General features: G+C 41.2%; 1 protein-coding gene across 1 annotated transcript in view; it reads left to right on the top strand.

Annotated features, from left to right (window-relative positions):
* Positions 1-21,480, top strand: part of LOC134647414 (obscurin) — a 124,279-nt gene that overhangs the window by 86,695 nt on the left and 16,104 nt on the right. Inside the window, exons 32-53 of the mRNA XM_063501768.1 lie at positions 93-326; positions 1,018-1,207; positions 1,430-1,523; positions 2,071-2,158; positions 2,578-2,804; positions 3,273-3,448; positions 4,094-4,272; positions 4,556-4,681; positions 5,038-5,195; positions 6,566-6,687; positions 7,005-7,183; positions 7,496-7,692; positions 8,363-8,521; positions 9,775-10,019; positions 10,672-10,797; positions 11,940-12,115; positions 13,789-13,976; positions 15,608-16,104; positions 17,508-17,745; positions 18,409-18,566; positions 18,905-19,029; positions 19,151-19,337. Of these exons, the coding sequence (XP_063357838.1) occupies positions 93-326; positions 1,018-1,207; positions 1,430-1,523; positions 2,071-2,158; positions 2,578-2,804; positions 3,273-3,448; positions 4,094-4,272; positions 4,556-4,681; positions 5,038-5,195; positions 6,566-6,687; positions 7,005-7,183; positions 7,496-7,692; positions 8,363-8,521; positions 9,775-10,019; positions 10,672-10,797; positions 11,940-12,115; positions 13,789-13,976; positions 15,608-16,104; positions 17,508-17,745; positions 18,409-18,566; positions 18,905-19,029; positions 19,151-19,337 (4,069 nt within the window). The remainder of the gene's footprint in view (positions 1-92; positions 327-1,017; positions 1,208-1,429; positions 1,524-2,070; positions 2,159-2,577; positions 2,805-3,272; positions 3,449-4,093; positions 4,273-4,555; positions 4,682-5,037; positions 5,196-6,565; positions 6,688-7,004; positions 7,184-7,495; positions 7,693-8,362; positions 8,522-9,774; positions 10,020-10,671; positions 10,798-11,939; positions 12,116-13,788; positions 13,977-15,607; positions 16,105-17,507; positions 17,746-18,408; positions 18,567-18,904; positions 19,030-19,150; positions 19,338-21,480) is intronic.

Genomic DNA, 21,480 nt, shown 5'->3' with positions numbered 1-21,480 from the left:
CCTATAACTCGTGAATAGATTAACCATATAACATATAATACCAATACCAATAAAACAAATAGTCATCTAAATCCCAATATTACTTTCTACAGCTGTCAGCGAATTCCGCAAGCCGATCTTCACCACGCCTCTCGAAGCCCAGAGAGTGATGCAACGCGAACCAGTCACCATGAAGGCTGTCTGCACAGCCGATCCTCAACCTCATGTGTCCTGGCTGTTGAACGGCGTGGAACTTACCCCTGATGCTACGGTGGTGACGACCGCCGATGCGAAGGAAACCGAGCATGGACTGAAGGAGTGCACGTTCACCCTTTCTATACCCACTGGTTAGTACCTATTGTATACAATTATTACCTATATTATATTGTATACGAGAAGTATGAACTTCTTCAACTCATTATCTAAGGAAAGATCCAAAGGAAAATATCATCCGGACGAAGACGTAACTCATGTGTAGAGGTATGCCTCTTCTTCTTTTTCCAGTGCCATCTCCTACCGGAAGTCAGCTACCATGAGGGCTATACGAACTTTAGATTTAGACACAGCTGCGCGGAATAATGAGCGTGTGCTCTGTTTGAACCATTTTCGGAGATTTTAGAGCCATGAGTTACGTCTTCGTCCGGATGATATTTTCCTTTGGATCTTTCCTTAGATAATGAGTTGAAGAAGTTCATACTTCTCGTTTCGCATGATATGACCAAAGTACTGTAGCTTGCGTTTTTTGACTGTATTTAAAACGTCGACCTCTTGTATACCTAATGTTATTATCGTGACATTGGGTTTCATCAAGACTTCTGATCATCCAGCAAGAAAGAAACTTTTAGCCTTGTAGAATAAGGGTTGGTTGCACCAAACCGTCTGTCACCATTTTTACGTTCGCTAAATTTTATTAAGTGGAATGTTTGATGGTTCCTTGCTTTGTATGGTTGACCAGTCTAAAGATTGTGGTTTGCGTAACTGACTTTGCTTCTGTTAAATGTTTGATTTGGGTGGAATCCATCAAATTATCCTCCCCAGGTCGCCACTCCGACACCGGCGTCTACACCATCCAAGCTAAAAACCAGTACGGCGTTGGTGAGAGCTCAGCGCGTCTGGACATTCTGCTGCGTCCTGAGATCGAGGGTCTCAAGGACATCACCACTACGCCTTTCGAGCAGATCACATTCGTCGCTTGCATCCATGCTAATCCCATTGCTGAAGTCAAATGGTGAGGAATTATGACTTATGAATATCTACGTACCTAATACCTATACATTTTACAGACTAGTAGGTAAATATCGCCGGAAAGTAAGAATGCAGATCTTAGTGGAGACTAAAGATAAACATGAAAAAAAAACCTATTGAATAGCATTTGTATATTTTTGTCGGTCAAAGTAAAAGTTTTTAAATCAGATATTAAACGTTTTCTTATGTTGTTTTTTCATTCCAGGAGCAAAGATGGAGTCGTAATTCTGCCGTCCGTGAAAAACATTGATATCGTCGAAGATCGTTTCACAGAGAACTTCCAGCTTTCCATCAAGAAGGTCGGCGTTTTGTTTTACTCCCTCTTTTCTGATTTTCGATTATTTCAAAGTCAGTCATTTATAATCAAGTGAATTTATATGAGTCCTAGTTACGCTAAGCCTGTCTGGTGACACTACCGTAGTATTCGGAGTAATTATTGACATTCATGTTGACTGTTGAGTGATTATTATCCATCAACTTCATATCTATTATTTTTGATAAAATATATTTCTAGTCTATTCTTTTTCAAAGACAGCTCTTGGACTTTTGGTAGGTTGACCCCTAGCTGCATTTGCCTCTCTACCTCTCTTGTCTTCTCCTTCTTCTTTAGCATTTTTTCTACTTCTCTTTTCAATTGTATCTATTTGATATAGATACATATAGATATAGATTCTGTATAGATATATAGATACACAATTGCACTCCTCTTTTCTTTTACTCTATCCAACATTACATTCATCATCGTTTTTGTGCAACTGGTTCCTTCCATTCGTCCACACTACCACATATCTAATAGTTTCAAGTGATATTAAAGGCGTAATTATAATTACCTACCTATTTGTTTAGGTTGGAGTGGCCGATGGTGGTAAATATACGTTGACTGCTACCAACGAGTTCGGAGAGACAGCAGCGCACGCTACCCTCACTGTGCACAGTAAGTATCTTAATACCATAGTAGCCCAGTTTAATGTAGAATTACATTTGTATCCTTCATAAAAGTCATAAATCCATAATTCATACCATAACATGATAAATTGGTAGACACACTTCACTAAAGAAGGAAGGATATATTAAGACCCTGATGTACCTCATTGAAGTTGACGCTTTCTAAGCTGTATTTACTCGTATGCAGATGAACAACCAGTGGTGATAACACGACAAGCGAATAACAATAAACGAGTAACGATGAGAGATTTTTTTTGCTTCCTGGAAGTATGAACAGTCTGCTCTCTTATACATTATAATACATAAATATACGTTTTTTACACGAGAAAATAATCCATCATTAGTAGCTGTCGCTTTCAGTTGCACACCTTCCCATAGCTATCAAATAATTAATTTATCGTTATCCAGCCGGCGAGCCCATCTTCACCAAGCCCCTCCAGAAGCAGACAGTGAAAGACCACGAGACTGTGACCCTCAAGGTGCGCTGCGACGGCGTGCCCAAGCCCGAGGTCCACTGGTTCAAAGACGGCCAGGAGATCAAGAATGATGAGAGGCATCAGATCACCACGGAGGTTGGGGGACAAGTGGATAGCGAGCTGGAGATTAAGGACTTTGATTCTAGTGATTCTGGAAAGGTAATAATTAATACATAATTGACTAGGCTACGAGTATACTTATTATGACAGTGTTATCTGAGGGTAAATGCGATTTCCCAAATAAGGGAAGAAAATCAGACCGACCGTGGTGGTTTCTTGTGAGTTGTATGAAACTTCTTGCATAATAACATTTTAATATTTACTGGTTCAGTACTTCGGTAAAAAGTGTAAAAACATCGTGAGGAAACGTGCATACGGGTAAAAATTGGATAATAAGGGGCTTGAGTTTGTATTACAAGTTACAAGATATTATGAATGGGGCTCCACAGGTAACTTTTCAAAATCGATGGTGTTGTTAAGATCATGAGAAGTGTGCGGTCTTACGTCATTATCCTTTCAACTGTGCTTTAGTTGTTATCATTCGTGAACCTTCTTGTAATAAGATATGATCTACCGATAATTTTTATTACCTACTGATGAAATAATTGTCTATTTTTCTTTGTCCAGTACAAAGTCCGCGCCGTGAGCTTAGCAGGCGAAGCGTTCTGCGAAGCTCCCGTCTCCCTCGCACAGTCCGCGCCAGGGTTCGCAAGCAGACTCGAAAGGCAAAAGGACGTCGACGAAGGCGAGCCTCTGGAACTCAAGGCTAAGTTGGATGGCAGCCCTATTCCTTCTGCCAAATGGTGAGTAGCAAAATGTTTAGTAATCTGTTGTTTATTTATTACTCAAATAAGTGTTACAGTAAAAACCAAGGTACTGTGAAATTAAAAAAACAAGAATACAAGAAAAACAAATAAAAACCAATGACAAATTAGACATTAGATTTGGGCGACGACATATAACAGCGTAGTGGCTCCATTGCGTCGTCTGACTTGGTGTATGATTCGGCAGATTGCCCCGGAACTGCCGAAACACCACACCCCTCCACCTTCCTTATGTCGCACCGAGTCAGAATTTGCTCATAAGTTCGAAAGGCGAAAACGACGTTGACGAACGAGAGCCGCTAGAGATCAAGGCCTAGCTTGGCAGCCATATTCCCACTGCCAAGGCTCATCCACCTACCCACTGTCATCGCACGGTTCGTGTCAGGGTTCGCACATACACTCAAAAAGCAGAAGGAAGTCGATGCAGGCGAGATTCTGGATCTCAAGGCCAAGTTCCATTTTAAAATTGTATTGTTCTCATACATACATAAACAATTAAAAAACTTTTGTGCTAATAGATTCGCTAGCCAGAGGCAAATTAAATAGGTACCTTGAAATTTGCTCCAAGACAATCTTGACAACAACCATTTCATGGCATTTCGTAAACTTTATTCACTCTTACAGGTTGAAAGATGGCATCGAGCTATCTCCCTCCGACTCCCGCATTAAGCAAGTCGCATTACCCGACGGAACGGTCAAACTGACCATCGATCAAGTGACCCCATCGGATTGCGGAGCCTATAAGCTAGTGATCACCAACCCTAATGGAGACGACTCTGCTTTATGCGCTGTCGCTGTTAATCGTAAGTTGAATTCTAAAGATTCCAATAGACTAGAAACCTAATTATATGAACTGAGCGAGGTGGTAAAGCCATTTGGTAGTTATTTAGAACAGCTAGAAAGAAACGACAATTCTTCTTAAGTTGGTCACTCATTCTTTAATTGGACTTGAAACGGGGTACTAGGAGCCAATGTAAATAAAGCCAAGAATGTCAATGCACTAGTGCCAACAATTGGTAAAGTTATAAGCAGCCAACCATCAAACACACAAGAATGGGATCTTTGGTTACCTTACCTTTTTTACAGCAACGCCCCGCAAGCCATCCTTCAGCAAGGGGCTGGAAGACGTGAAGGCAGTAGCCGGGCAGCCGCTGAAACTGGAGGCGCGCGTCATGGCCTTCCCTGCACCCGAAGTCAAATGGTTCAAGGACGGTTAGTATTATGTTCCTAGTATAAAGATTATTGCCTCGGCATGTCACATACGAAAATCTTTCCTTGAATAAGTACTTCTCAAAATGCTAGGAACTAATTTAGACCTGATGATATTACATGGCTTGGCTTCCAAAAATACAGCTTCGATCAAATATTTGCCAGCTAGTTAGTGGTTTTAGAAAAATCTAACGAGCTGTAGGTGACGGTCTGGAACAGCCAAGTAAAAGTATTAAGTAATTACCTAGTGTATAAGGTAATAATTACCCAGTGAGAGTGAGACTAAAATGTATGAACAAAAATCTTTCAGCTCAATGTTATCTTTTTTAGCACAAGTGGATTCGTTTTCTTGGTTTCAGGTCACCCGATCCGTCCATCGCAAGCTATCAACTTCATCAACCAGCCTGGTGGCATAATCGGGTTGGTCGTGGACAGCTGCAAGCCTGAAGATGCTGGAGTATACAGCCTTACTGTTACTAACAAGCTTGGAGACATCAGCTCCAAGGCCAAGGTCGAGGTAAGCACCTGGAGAAACTGAAGTGACCATGGCAAGATGGTCTTCCGATCTATCTATAACAAGAGATAAATTTCTATAGTCTGGTGTGTGATTGTGTTGGTCATAGACAGCTGCTGGAATATACACATACACAGTCTCACTGTCACCAACAATCTTGGAGAGATCAGCTCTAAGACCAAGGTTAAGGTAAGAACCCGGAGAACGTAATGAAGCGGTATCAACGTTTACAGTCATAGCTTTATTCTTGGATTGGTCGTATACTACTTGTGGGCCTGAATATATTGTCACCATCAAACGCCGTAGAGAAAAAATATTATAGAAATAACTGAAATAAGGGCAATAAGTCATCAGGCTGGTGGAAGACAGTTCCGAGCCTAAAATTGTTGGCATCTGCTTACTGTTATTCTTTATCGACCTCGATGTTGCAGAAATATAAAGGTTAATTTTCAAATGGCATCATTAGTCGTATCGTCACACTAGTAGAATCCAGAAGGCATTTGAATAATTTCATAAGTACTCATAAAAACTTTAAGCCAATGTTTCCCTGGGTGGGTATTTGATCAGCAAACTTCACCCTGCAGGGTAAAATTGGACAGAATCACGGTATTATCGGTCTGGTTGTAGCTGACACCTGCGACTTACAAGATGCTGGCATCTACAGCCTAACTGTCACTAACATTTTTGGAGAGATCAGTTCCAAGGCGGTGGTTGAGGTACATTAGATATCTTTTACTGATGCCTGCAACTATACCATATTTAATGTTGTGTTTCTGGTGGTAAGTTAGACCGGCAGAAGTCCTGATGATTGTGAATACGGCGAATTTTGATAAACCTTTAAAAAATCGGCATTGGGCATGGATGCAAGGAAATGATAGATTCCATTGTATAACGGTACCTAGTGGATAAAACAAATGGAATTAAAACTTTACAGAACGGGTCGCTAAATTTCCTGCGGTTACCACCTGCATTTGGGGTCTCATTTATGAAAATTATTCATTATTTTTTCTATCTTAAGATTGTGGATGGATTTTGTGATGCACGAGTGAAAGCAATAGTATTTAAAGATTTTTACTTAGACGTGAACCTATTCTTCCAATTATCACATTCTCCAGGTTGGGTGCCTCTTACAGCCGAACTTACCAAATTATGCACTTCAGAATCGACCTCCATTTGTAACTAATATTCGCCGTAGTGTGTACCTTACAGAATATTTTACATAATTGTCCTCTTCTAATTTTAATGGGTCATTCATAGGGTTTGCACGACGGATCCGAAATGTATGGGAAGATCCGCGAATTGGGATCCAGATCCGGATAATTTAATACATTCTGGATCCGGATTGCAAACCCGTCATTCGCTCTCCTTTTAAGGTTGCCCAAAAGGAGAAGAAGCCAGCGTTCATCGCGGAGTTGCAACCGACGAAAGTTATTGAGGGCTTCCCTGTGAGAATGGAGGTGAAAGTCCTCGGTCATCCGCCACCAACCATCAAATGGTAAGAGATATCAAATAATCACCATCAATACAAATAAAAAACACTCCTTCAGCAGGTCTTTTACCTACTCAGCGCCACTTGCAGTCCACTAACCCGGGGTTAACCGGTTAAACCTGGAATTACCACGGTTACCAGTACAATTCGACACTGGGTTAACGGGTTAACTGCTTAACCCTGGGTTAGTGGGATGGTGCAAGTGGCGCTCAGTCTGTTCTCTGCGAGTGCTTTTCCAATTTATTGTCTATCATACGTCTTTCTCACTTCGCCTATATAGTATAGTTGGTAGTTTCTTTAATATCCTTGTCTTTTTTTCTCAGGACCCACAACGGCAAAGAGATCGTTCCAGACGGCAACCACATCAAAATCGTGGCCCAGCCTGATGGCACCCACGCCCTGTTGATCGATAAAGCTACCGCGGAAGATGGCGGCGATTATGGTGTTATTGCTGTTAATGACCAGGGAGAATCGGCGAGCAACGCTAAACTGAGTGTTGCCAGTAAGTTACCAGAACCTTCAGATACTGGTATAAGCCAGTTAGAGCTCTTTAGCAGGAGTCGCTTGCAGCACGATCTTGTCCACCCGTCCATACTTATACCCTCGGACGCGAAAATACTTGAAAGTCTCCTTTAAATAGTAAACTCTTAGGTGAGATGCCGAAATCTCCTGTGACAATATCCTCCGATTGATGTTTGCCCTTTCTTCAGCATCTCAAATGCCTGTTGTAGTTGTAGCATTATCTGTAGTTACCTACTATAACAGTTACCAGTTAAGGTTTTCTTTATGGATTTCGTAATCATATTTCATCCAGGCCGTCAAGATGACTCGTCGCCACAAGAACGCCCGCGGTTCATCCACGGCCTGCGCGACGTGACTGCCGAGGAAGGGCAGCCCTTCAGCATCAGCGCGCCCTTCGTTGGCAACCCTATCCCTGAAGTCACGTGGACCAAGGACGGCGTGCCTTTGAAGCCTAGTGAGAATATTCAACTCACTTGCGATGGCAAACGGGTGAGTTAATAGTTGTCTGTGGGACATACTTCGACTTGTACATTTCTAGAGTATGATATGATCCTTCCGGCCGATTTCGATCATGTCAACCACTTCGACTCCTAGTTAGCTCCGCGCTCGTGACCCGAATATGGCTGACGTAGCCGTTTTTTGAGATGAATCCCCGCGCACATCGAGTAATTGAGTAGTATGTAATTCTAGAGTACCTTTTAGATCAAACGAGGAATCTAGACTAGAGCATCAGCGCGCCTATGATTTGGGAACCACACCTCTGAAGTCAGAATGACATGGACCAAGGACAGCCTCTGAAACTAAGCATGGGAAACACCTCCGTTTCCGGCTGGGTGTTATTTAGAACAGATTAGTTTTATTTGGATAGGATCTAGCCAATTACTAGAGTAGATACCCTATAGATAGACCAAAGGCAATATCTACGGCCTTCTTATGTAGGAACTATAGGGGACGAGGTGCAATAAGTTATGTTAGGCATTATTTAAAAAGAAATGAGTAGAAACAGAGTGACATAGAAATAAGAAATGTTGTCATACCGGTTGCCGCTGATAAATCAAAGCGATATCGTGGCTAAATAGTCATCTATTTCATATCGCAGACAGAAAGTTACATTTACAGAGCCTTTAACTAGTTTGTTAATTGTAACTGGTTTCTTCAGGTGGGTCTGGAAATCTCACCCATGGAACTCCCCGACGCCGGCGTATACTCCGTGAAACTCGTCAACCCTCTGGGTGAAGACACCACGCAAGGCAAGATCGATGTCCGCAAGGTCTACCAACCCCCTAGGTTCTCGCAGAAGTTCACAGATTTGCAGCAGGTGAGGGCCATAGTGTTTATCTTAAGCCCTTGCTACACGGTCGCCGACAAGCCCCTCAGACCGCGTGGCCTTGGTCTGGACTGACCGTGTAGACAGTTGTTTCCAACAAAATTTGACCAAAACTGACCAAGGTCAGACCAAGCACAGACGGTTAGAAGGCTTGTCGGCGACCGTGTAGCAAGGGCTTGCGTTTGGTGTAGAAATCTGGTAGCGTTTGGGTGCTATTTGTGTTAAAAAGTGGGCAACCATAGGCAATTTCAAAGGAGATGATCAATTTAGATTCGTGTTAAGTAAACGTTATGAATAAATACGTTTTAAAGTGAAATTGTCTGTGTATTATGAAGTCACCAAACTGGTACAAAATTACCGACGTTTTTAATTATAATTGAATTGGCCACAAAAAGCTTTGTGCATAAATAATTATATAAATGTGTATAATATGTGTATGCAAATGCATCACCTGTTTGGACTTACTTAATAACAATTGTACAAATAATTCGAGATTTTAGAAGATTTTTGTCGAATGAAAAAAGCGTATACCAAGCGTAAAGCGTGTAGCGAAACTTTACGCCAAGAATACTTATAGTATATGTAAAAATGAAAAATATAATCTATGTTTTCCAGCCACTTAATTTATCGCAGAAGTTCGCCGACATAGAACAGGTTAGATTATTTATAGTGGTTCTCTTGAGTCCCCAACCCGTACCAAGCTAGCGTGGGGACTCTTTTATTAATTAAAGAACCGTTCATTAGTGTCACTGTGTCGTTGAATTTAGTGTTAGATATTTTATTCTTACGCGCTATTAGAAACCTTTCTTTGTAGTTGAATCTCTTACTTTTCACGGAAGGAAAAAAAGAGTAATCACTTTTTTCATGACTGAAATGATCGGCCTATAAAGCCATCGTTCAAAGTTCAGTAGTTTGCACTAAATTGCTATCTTAATACTAATATTTTAAAATTCCTAACGTACCTATTAAAAAAACCACTTTATTATGTATGAATGTTTTATCTAAAACTTAAACTATCAACCTAAAACTATACTCTTTTCTTAATAAATATTACGTCTTTTAAAAAGATAAATAAGGTACAGGTAATACCTTACATTGGGTAGGTACATACTTATGTTGGGTGAATAAAACAAAATAAAATCACAATTTTTAAAGATTTCAAGAAACAGAGTGTCACAAGAAAAAGTTGATCGACCCAAATATGGTTGGTAATCTACAAATACTCACCCACATCCCTTCCACAGCTCCCAACCTTCGACGCGAAATTCCCCGCGCGCGTGACCGGCGTTCCGGCCCCAGATATCACCTGGTACAAGAACGGATCTCCCATCTACGAATCCGAGAAATACCACATCAAGCGAGACGGTGATGCCTGCTGTCTCTATGTGAGGGATCTGGAGCTTGGTGATTCTGGAACGTTCAAGTGTGTTGCGATGAACAGAGAAGGAGAGGCGTCGTGTGAAGCGGCTCTTGAAGTTGTGGATAAGATGTAAGTATATCTTCACCTTAACTGCTTGATATTTGGTACTGTCCTATAAGTTTGAGAAGTACCACATGAAGCGAGATGGCGATTCTAGCTGTATTTATGTGAGGAATGTAGAGCTAGGGGATTAGGGGAAGTTCAAGTGTGTCGCGAAGAAGGGTAAGGTGTCGAGTGAACAGCTGAAGAAGTTGTTGACAAGAAGTGAGTGTCTGTTTACGCATAATTAAAGGTAAAAAATGAAAATGAAATGAAATGAAATCGTTTATTTCAGGCAACTAGTGGCCCATACATAAATACCTTAAAACTAGCATACATATTATAAAAATATAACTAAACACTAAAAAACACATTATGATTGCGATGCATTACGCAACCCCGCAGTGTCAGGGAACCGGCCGCGGAACCGCCGAAACTTGACACAAAAAAAGAAAAAAAAAAGAAAAAAAAAAGTCTTATGTACATTTGCTATCCAAGAGAAGACAGGAGATCACCAGTTGATCGTTAAGGCTAATAGTGATTGAATGAAGTAACTCTTCGCAATACTTTTGAAAGCTTTATGATAAGAGCTGCAATGCTGCTGCCAGGCAGTAGGTAGAAGATTTTTAGCCTGCAACCCAGCAGTTCTTCAATGTAATTTTCAATAACTATTTACTTACAGTGGCAAGAGGCAAAAGATTGAGCCACCAGCGTTCTTGAAGAAGATCGGCGACTGCGAAGTATACCGAGGCATGGGCGCCAAGTTTACTGCCTGTGCCACGGGTACCCCAGATCCTGACGTCGAATGGTGAGCTTAACTGTTTTTCATAACTAGTTTTTAGGGTTCCGTACCCAAAGGGTAAAAACGGGACCCTATTACTAAGACTCCGCTGTCCGTCCGTCCGTCCGTCCGTCCGTCCGTCTGTCACCAGGCTGTATCTCACGAACCGTGATAGCTAGACAGTTGAAATTTTCACAGATGATGTATTTCTGTTGCCGCTATAACAACAAATAGGTACTAAAAACAATAAAAGAAAGATTTAAGTGGGGCTCCCATACAACAAACGTGATTTTTGACCGAAGTTATAAGCAACGTCGGGCGGGGTCAGTACTTGGATGGGTGACCGTTTTTTTGCTTGTTTTGCTCTATTTTTTGTTGATGGTGCGGAACCCTCCGTGCGCGAGTCCGACTCGCACTTGCCCGGTTTTTAGGGGTATGTGGGACTCTCACCTCCCGGCTCTTTCCATTGAAAACCTATACACTAAAGCCACACCGGCGTTTCCCACAATATGCCGTTTGGGGAAGCGTCACGGGATCGCAAACATTCTACCACCGCCCCTCCCCCTCCATCCGACCAAGGTCCATCCCGAACCAGCGGCGGTAGCACGGTAGCATTTTTATCGATTGTCACCTCTGTCACGTTCTAACAAGTATGTAAGTGCGAAAGTGACGGGCAATGTGACAGGTGATAAAAATGGAACCATGCTGCGCCCGCAGGACGCCTCTCCCGTTTTCATAACTAGCTATCAAATATCAGTGCTATCCCATTATTTTCACATTAGACAACTTATAACCTCAAATAAATCATATTCCAAATTCTATAGCGTGTGATAGAGACAGCACGCCCACCCGTGCGTTAGACAGAGATGACACGTCAGCTGGGCGTCTTTCCTGGGCGCATGCGCGGCCATTGTTTTGTATCGCGTGATCGCTGAGGGCGCTGCGCGCGAGTTAGTTCGGTAGCCGACATCTTGGTGTACAAACGTATGCGCGTATCCGACCCTACGACCGATCATAGTTTTGTTCAATTGTAATTTTGTAATAGTTTTAAAGTGTAGTGGACTGTTGTGTATCGTAATCCGTGTACTTTAAGTTCAATAAACTGCTTTTAACTTCAGTGCTGACTATTGCTATACCCACGCCCGCTATAACTAAAACTTTGCTTCCAGGTTCCGTAATGATGAAAAGCTGTTCCCTTGCGAGCGCATCCGTATGGACAAGGAGACCACGGGCCTACTCCGTCTGACCATCAGTGGCATTGACCCCAGCGATGTGGGCACCTACAAGTGCCGCATCTTCAACCCACATGGAGAGGCCTCTTGTACCGCCCAGCTATCTTATGACAGTAAGTTTGGCTATGGGAATAACAGTATCATCACTTTTTTTTTTTATGATATAGGAGGCAAACGAGCAGACGGATTGAATAATTTTACGGTTTAGACTCACTTGTTTTAAGTCACTCGCGCGACATGTTTCGGAGAGCCTAGGTCTAGGTAGGTTTTCTTCTTTTTTTTTTTTTTTTTTCTTTTTTTTTTCTTTTTGTTTTTCTTCAGCATGTCTCACAACAGTTTAAATTCGAGCAGACGGATCACCTGATGGTAAGCGATTACCGCCGCCCATGGACACCCGCAACACCAGAAGGGTTGCAAGCGCGTTGCCGGCCTTTAAGATGGGAGTACGCTCTTTTCTTGAAGGTTTGAAGGTCGTATCGGTCCGGAAATACCGCAGGCGACAGTTCGTTCCATAGTTTAGCTGTGCGAGGCAGGAAGTTTCTGGAGAAACGCACAGTTGAGGACTGCCAACCATCTAAGTGGTGAAGATGGTAATGTTGTCGCGTAGGGCGATGGCGAAAAGAAGCGGCAGGGATTAATCCGAACATGTTAGACTTGTTAGAGAGAGAGAGAGATCTTTATTTGCGTATGCACTATTTATACTGTTTTTATTAGTATTGAATTCTAACAATATTTTGGTGGTAACTACTGGGGAAAAAAAAATCCCACCTTTTACCAGTGGTAACTACTTTTGCGATTTCGGGGTTGGTCCCATAGTAAAATTTGCTCAGTATAATCCCAAAACCTCCCTGGCAACGGGAATGCAGTTATTTTTTAGCCACCCTGTATAGGAACCCCGGAATTTCATAATAAAAGTAAAAGTTTAAAAAATCATAACTCGAAAACTACGAAAAATCGGCTAACATACATGGGGTATATTCTGATAGCCCACGACGTGAGGAATCTAAAAAAAAATTTGGACGCCAAGGTTTGGACCACCCTGTATATAAATAAATATACAAGAATTGCTCGTTTAAAGTTATAAGATAAGATATATCAATATACGCGATATAATCCGTTTACCTATAGTTTTATTTCGTAAGTAACTATCGCGGTAACCGAAGACAATATAATAAACTCTATGTAGTAATGTTTTCAATCTGACTACACAATACAGGCGTAGCCTACTTAGTGTGGCAGTCATAGGTTAAGTAAAACCTGTAAAATTTTTGGCAAATAAAACTATTTTTTTTTATATTTTTTTTTTAATATTAATCTTAAAGAGATAAAAGAGATAAAAGATAGTTTATTCAAGTAGGCATAATTACAATGCGCTTATGAACGTCAAATAAAGCTAGGTAGACCGGCTCCAACCCTACACCTCTGCCCCGAGAAGATTTAAATCCCCCCTCAATTGGAGGAGGGTATCCCATTATGGGACCGGCAACAAACTCGGCGGGACACATCTTTTCAAAAATAATTACATCTTATAATTAACATGCATTACGAGAAAATAAGGAAAAAAAATACAATTTAAATCACTATAGAATTCATGCAATTATACATATAAGGTGTAATAGAAATTTGATTTAGAAAATATTCATATGTACATGGAATCATACAAATTCGTAGCTCTTTCAGGAAACATATCAAATTCTTACAAAAGGAAAAGAAAATAAAGTTATTAAAAGAAATGGGAAAACATATTATATAAATCTGATTGATTATCTTGTTGTATTGTTAACAGCCTTGGAGCCCCGTCAGAGTAAGAAGCCCATCTCTGACCAGTACTCGGACTTTGACAAGATGAAGAAGACGGGCGTGCCAATGCCGCTGGCCGACAAGCCGATCATCTCTCGTATGACTGACCGGAAACTGACTTTGTCGTGGAAGCCATCTATCCCACACGGACCGCGGTTCCCTGTCACCTACCAGGTAAGATACCAAGTAGCAGTACGAGCATCCTAGCCTTGGAGGATATAATCAAACGGAGACGCCATGTCTGTAATTTTCTGTACAAAACAGTCTGCCGATTTTTGCGGGGGAGGGGAACGTCAAATGTATGCGTAACGTAAAAATAGCCATGTCAGATAAACGTCAGTCCATACATTGTGTATGACCGTTGGCCGCCTATTTTCGACAGAGGGGAAAGCCTGTTAATGGCTACTCCGTTTAGTTGTATCCTCCAAGATCCTAGCAGTAGGTACGAGTAGGTATAAATAAATAAATAAATATTATGGGACAATCTTACACAAATCGACCTAGTCCCACGGTAAGCTCATAAGGCTTGTGTTGTGGGTACTAGACGACGATATATATAATATATAGATACATATAAGTACTTAAATACATAGAAAACATCCATAACTAAGGAACAAATATTTGTGATGAACACACAAATAAATGCCCTTACCGGGATTCGAACCCGGGACCTCCAGCTTCGTAGGCAGGGTCACTACCGACTAGGCTACGGAGGCCGGTATGGAACCTGTAACCATCGTAACTACTGTTTTGACAAACCAAAAATCTCTAGTATCTGACATTGTTTTGGAAGCTGGCCTGTGTTACTTACCAGTGCACTGTTTACCAGTGTCCTGTTTGTCTGTTTTTTGTGTGCCCTGTTAACTTGTAATAAATAAATAATAAATAAATAAATATTATAGGACATTATTACACAAATTGATTAAGCCCCACGGTAAGCTCAAGAAAGCTTGTGTTGTGGGTACTCAGACAACGATATATATAATATACAAATACTTAAATACATAGAAAACAACCATGACTCAGAAACAAATATCTGTGCTCATCGCGCAAATAAATGCCCTTACTGGGATTCGAACCCAGGACCGCGGCTTCACAGGCAGGGTCACTACCCACTAGGCCAGACCGGTCGTCGGTAATACAGATGGAAGTTCTTTTCTAACAAAAGCTGTCAAAAAGTGACATCCGCTTGTATTTCAAGTTACAAGCTTTTGATAAACAGGGCACAGGTGAGATAGGGCACACGTAAGAAAATAGAAATATCCTTAAGTAATCTGGTATTTTGGCAAGCCTATCATATTTCGCATGACTGACCGAAGATTAGTATTGTCTTGGAATACCGTATTTACTGCGGTTCCCTGTCAACTACCAAGTTAGGCCCTGATCCTGACATTATCTAATTAGGTAAAACAGGTGTTTTAGTTACTTAAGAAAACATTTTTATTGAAATTGATGTCGTTGTTATCATCTTTTTTACATCTTTTGTGAAAACTGAAAAATTTAATACTGAAAAATGAAATTGGTATTGGTATTGGTAAATTCTTATATTGAATATGAAACACCTACTGACATGACATAAATTTATTAATTTCCGCTACCTAAAGGTTGTCTGGAAGAGATCGCTCTTTAGCGATAAGACCGCCTGTTGTTTAACCTCTTCTTCCTGTATTATCCGTATTGTTTTCTGTAATGAGATGTGCAATAAAGAGTATTTGTATTGTATTGTATTGGTCGCTGCAGCTCAGAAAATATAGGAAACAAATTGCCGAGTGTCACATTACAATCAATTTAATTCGTATTGTCAGGTGGAAATGTGTGAGCAGCCTGATGGCGATTGGTTCACCGCTCGGACCGGCCTACGATCCTGCGTCTGCGACATCAGCAACCTCGAGCCCTTCCGGGACTACAAGTTCCGGATCCGTGTAGAAAACAAATATGGCGTCTCCGACCCCTCGCCCTACGCCATCACCCATCGCGCTAAACTTGAACCTGACCCACCTAAGTTCATTCCTTATCTTGAACCAGGCATTGATTTCAGACCAGAAACTTCCCCGTACTTCCCTAAGGACTTCGATATTGAAAGACCGCCTCATGACGGCTACGCTCAAGCACCTAGATTCCTTAGACAGGAGCATGATTCCCAGTATGGTGTGAAGGGACATAATGTTAATTTGTTCTGGTTCGTGTATGGGTACCCGAAGCCGACGATGACGTATTACTTCAATGATGAGCCGATTGAGATTGGAGGACGGTTCGATTGGAGCTACACGAGGAATGGGCAGGCTACGCTGTTCATCAACAAGTAAGTTTCGAATTGTATTTCTATTTGAATATAAATGGTCACACGTGGAATTTTCTCAAGAAAATACAGTGTGGACATAGAAGGTAGCATCCTATAGAAGTGGTATACGCGTGCCTCCGTGAGGGACAAAACATACGCAATGCGACGCTATGATTGGTCGAATTTATTTGTTGCCCACCATAATCCATACTAATTTATGGTGGGGAATAAAAAAGATGTGAGACTGTGACAAGGACAAATAATAATAGCGCTTTCGCTGCTACTCCTACTGAAAGATACATAAGACTATCCCGTTCTGTCAGTTATCCCCACCACTCATGCCCAATCCAGTTTTATACTAGATTCATGAGTGTAGAAGAGTTAAGTTGCTGGTAGTTAGTTTATTACCATGGCTTGTATGTTTGCAACTATGTACAACTTTCAACTCATAAGCGTAGCAGACCCTTTATAATATAATTTTAAACAACTCTATAGATACTGTAATCTCTTGATTTTGAGATATCCTCGGAAAGAAATTCCATAAAAATCCGTAGTTCACTTTTATGATTGACGCCATCCGGAGCTAATTTTTTTAAATATTGAAGTGAACACTTCTTTAGCGGCGCTGTGCACTTTTTGTGATAGAAAAAAAATGACTCGCGAGAGGTAAGATTCGTAAGACGTAAGACGGACACGTGACCTGATCGAAAAACTGTTACAATGTCATTGAGTTTTTCTTTATTAATTTAAAAGGTATTAATATATCTCGAGTACTAACAGTGATGTGCTTAGGGGTTTCAAGTAATGCGACGAAATAACGCTAGATGGCGTTAACCTCAATTATACATAGTGCTGCAGACATTTTGCACTAGTCATACCAGAGCTGTAGACAAAGGCGATTGTTTTTTTTTTTCAGCCCGAAATACCAACTGCCGATTTATAACTTTCAACTTTTCAACTTCAACTTCAACATTTATTCAGCAAATAAGCCACAAGGGCACTTTTACACGTCAACATTGAATTTACATACAAGCAAAATAATAATAATAATACATCAACAATTATTAACAAACAACTACAACTACCAAATCAAACTAACGTAATACTAATTACTTAGAGATGTATAAGGTCTCTTAATGTCGAATTACATAAAAAAACTATAATAATAATATTAAAATATCAGAATTATTAATTGTTTAGTTGTTTACTAAGTTCTAATAATTAAATTCCTTTTTCTCCTTGCACCAATTTTACATGTCTCTGTTTGGCCCGATGGTTGACTGGTAGAGAATGCCATTAGGCATTAAGTCCGCCATTTGTACATTATTTTTGTGTATTGTGCAATAAAGTTTAAATAAATAAATAAATAAATAAAATAAAAACAAAACGGATACATGGAAAAAAAAAATTTCAACTTCTCCCAGGATGCTGGAACGCGACGAGGGTTATTACGAGGCCGTGGCCACCAACGAGCACGGTCAGACCCGGCAGCGAGTCCGTCTACAACTAGCCGAGTATCCCACGTTCATCAAACGGCCTGAGGAAACCGTCGCGCTTCAACGCCGCAGCGCCAGGATCGAGGCCAGAGTCACTGGGAACCCGTACCCTGACATCAAGTGGTATAAGGACTGGCAGCCGCTCGCGGAAAGCTCTAGGATCAAGGTATGTTTTTTTTTTTTTTTTTTTTTTTTATGTTGTTTTAAAAGACAATCTATATTACCATGGTCGCAATAAAGTATTATGATTGTGATTAAAGTGGAAAAATTACTGCCTTGGGTGAGACTTGAACTCACAGCTTCTGGATCTACTCCAGCGGTCTCCAGCCATCGCTTCCATTTTTAAATTAATTCTAAGCTTAAAACTTGCAGTATCTTTCGCAGACGTTTCTGCTTGTTAAAAATTAACACATTTAGTGCCTAAAACCCGACTATTTATGATTTCGTTCCCAGGCCGGACGACCCGATAGTCGGGATCGTGGTACTACAGCTTTATATGACGAAATTTTTGTGGCCTGGCGCGGATGTCTTGTTTGGCTGGGTGGCAATGAATGTGTTAATTTATAGCTGGTCAACCAAATCTTGTCAGTAAAAAAAAGGCGCGAAATTCAAATTTTCTATGGTACGCGATACCTTCGCGCCTACATTTTTCAAATTTGCCGCCTTTTTCTACTGTCAAGATCTGGTTGACCAAGTATATGTTGTACAATATAAGTATGATGGTCCTAAGACAAGCTCAAGAGAAGGTCGCCATAAACTTGACAGATAATCTAGTCAAGATCACAGAGAACAGTTGAGCATTCCAATTAAGAATTATATCTTTCATCAGATGAAATTCATCGAGCCTGATACCACGATCCTGGTGATCAACGACGCAATCCTCAAAGACGAGGGTCTGTACTCCATATCCGCGCGCAACGTCGCTGGTTCCGTCAGTTCTTCTGCCATGCTATATGTTGAAGAGGAGGAGCATGTATATTCTAACAGGTAATTAACCGCCTTCTGATCCTGGGGATCGTTCGATAGCGTTCTAGATGGCTGGTACACTGACAGCAACACTCTGAATTGATCATTGGTCTTTGGTAGTTAAGTTAACGAAAGGTTAGTTAACAGTGTGGATGATGGTGTTAAACTAATTAGATTAAATCCACTCCAAATTGTTGTTGGTCTTCAGTCGATCTTTTAACCTTTCGGAGTCCCACAGGGCTTTTACATGGGATATTAAAAGCATTTAAAATAGAAAAAACCTAATGTTGCCTAAAGTCCAATGTCATCACAAAATGATTTCATATTCACACCTCTATTTTTCCGGTTTTTCCTTCCAGAATCCGCGAGCATCCGCCTCGTATCAAGCCATCGACCAAACCGTTCGGAGACTTCTACGACCTTGGAGACGAGCTGGGCCGCGGCGTACAAGGCGTCGTATACCATGCCGCTGAGAGACTCACTGGTAAATATTTATGTCTTGCTCTTAATTTAGCTAATAATACTTACTTTGCTACTACTATGAGTACTTAGTCTCATATAAAAATGATACCTAATACTTTAGTTCTTATCTTAAAATTCCTCAGGTCGCAACTACGCCGCGAAGATAATGCACGGCCACTCCGCCCTGAAACCGTTCATGAAGAACGAGCTCGATATCATGAACCAGCTTAATGATATCCACCTCATCCGTCTACATGATGCTTATGAGCACGACCACACGTTGGCGCTGGTTAGCGAGTTGGCTGGCGGTGGTGAACTTGTCAGAGACAGGTCAGTAATCCATCATATATACTAAACCAGCTCAATTATATCCACCTCATCCGTCTACACGATGCTTATGAGCACGACCACACGTTGGCGCTGGTTAGCGAGTTGGCTGGCGGTGGTGAACTTGTCAGAGACAGGTCAGTAATCCATCATATATACTAAACCAGCTCAATTATATCCACCTCATCCGTCTACACGATGCTTATGAGCACGACCACACGTTGGCGCTGGTTAGCGAGTTGGCTGGCGGTGGCGAACTTGTCAGAGACAGGTCAGTAATCCATCATATATACTAAACCAGCTCAATTATATCCACCTCATCCGTCTACACGATGCTTATGAGCACGACCACACGTTGGCGCTGGTTAGCGAGTTGGCTGGCGGTGGTGAACTTGTCAGAGACAGGTCAGTAATCCATCATATATACTAAACCAGCTCAATTATATCCACCTCATCCGTCTACATGATGCTTATGAGCACGACCACACGTTGGCGCTGGTTACCTAGTTGGCTGGCGGTGGCGAACTTGTCAGAGACAGGTTAGTAATCTATCATATATCCTGAAATAGTTCGGTTATATCCACCTCACTGTATGAGCACACGTAAGCGCTAGTGTCGGAGAACTCGTGTTATCTACCACTACAGCAGTGAGTAACAGGTACCCAGCTGATTAGTGATTAAGCTTGAGATTGGGGACTGATGGACTAGATTATATAAGCCAATTCAACGACATCTAGTTTATTTTGTCTTCACGGTGCTTATGAACACGACCACACGTTGGCGCTGGTTACTGAGTTGGCTGGAGGTGACGAGCTTGTTAGAGACAGGTCAGTAGATCATGCATTGCATGCTGAGGTGAGACCATTTCGTGGCACTTTATCCTTTTATGTTTCTCTGTTATGTATAATTTTCTAGTTTGTGCTCATGAATAAAATTATTTCTATTTCTATTTCATTGGATTAGGAGCGTAACAAATATTCTAGATACCTCTAATTTAAAAAGTACCTTCCCAGCTTTCTTATTGTCAAAACTCGAGACGCCGATGACGGAGTTAGATAATCCGAATAAAATCAACCAAGTGATGTCTTCCCACAGTCACATGTTGCGGACTAAAGTATATATCTACAACATTTTAAAAAATAAGTTAAAGAATTACAGGTCCTATTGTGGCGTCCAGCGCACACCTAATGTTAGCGCAACTTTCGCTTTATTAATTTAGACCATGGATCTTCGTCTGGCAACTATATTTTTGCTCCAGAGCTGACAAGAGTTTTGACAAGGTGCATTGTGATGCACCTTGTCAAAACTTGGCTTTTAGAGATGCTATCACGGGCAAGGCCTGCGGCTAGGGTTTGCCCGACGGATCTGAAATGTATGGGAAGATCCGCGGATCCGGATCCAGATAATTTCATATTACAATACATTCCGGATTCGGACTGCAAACCCTACCTGCGGCTCACCCAGTTTCTTTCCACGAGCCGGATTGGAAGGGCTCACAGGCCGTAGGGCGAAGTTTCAACGACTTATTTAGAATATTACAATAGTATTTTATGCAACCGTTGTTTAAGAGGGGTCAAAAAAGGCGAGTGGCGTGAGTAACAATTTGAGGCGAAGCCGAAAATTGTTAATAAAGACGCCACGAGTATTTTTTGACTCAGTTAAGGGGACGGTATATGACGTTTTCGATTTAGAGCTCACTTTGTGCAATCAATTTGTTCAAGAAATGTTTAATAACTGCATTAAATTATACGTAAATTTGTTCACGAAGAAGCCGTGTACCGGCTCTTCACGGCATAATATTTTTTATTTGCTGTAATTCTCTACAAATCGACACTAAAAGTATCCAAAAATCAAAATATGGAGTTCCGTTTGAGCAACACGCATTACAGTTTTGCCTTTAACAGTAATTGAGTTGTTGTGTGATTTTGAAAGCTAGATAACTAAACTAGCAAATTATTATCTACTTATATTTTTACTCACAAAAACAACACAGAAATTCAATCCCAAATGTAAACTTTCGTACAATTTCCATACATTGACGACATCACTCAAAATTCTTCTTCGAGTCAGATGGCCGCTGGCCTTGGATCGAAGCAGACGTGTACATCGTCGTAGCTCGTTTTTGACATTATTTAGACATTTCATC

The sequence above is a fragment of the Cydia amplana genome, chromosome 4 (assembly GCF_948474715.1).
Source record: "Cydia amplana chromosome 4, ilCydAmpl1.1, whole genome shotgun sequence".
Taxonomy (NCBI): Eukaryota; Metazoa; Arthropoda; class Insecta; order Lepidoptera; family Tortricidae; genus Cydia; species Cydia amplana.
This window is presented reverse-complemented; position numbering and strand designations above follow the sequence as displayed.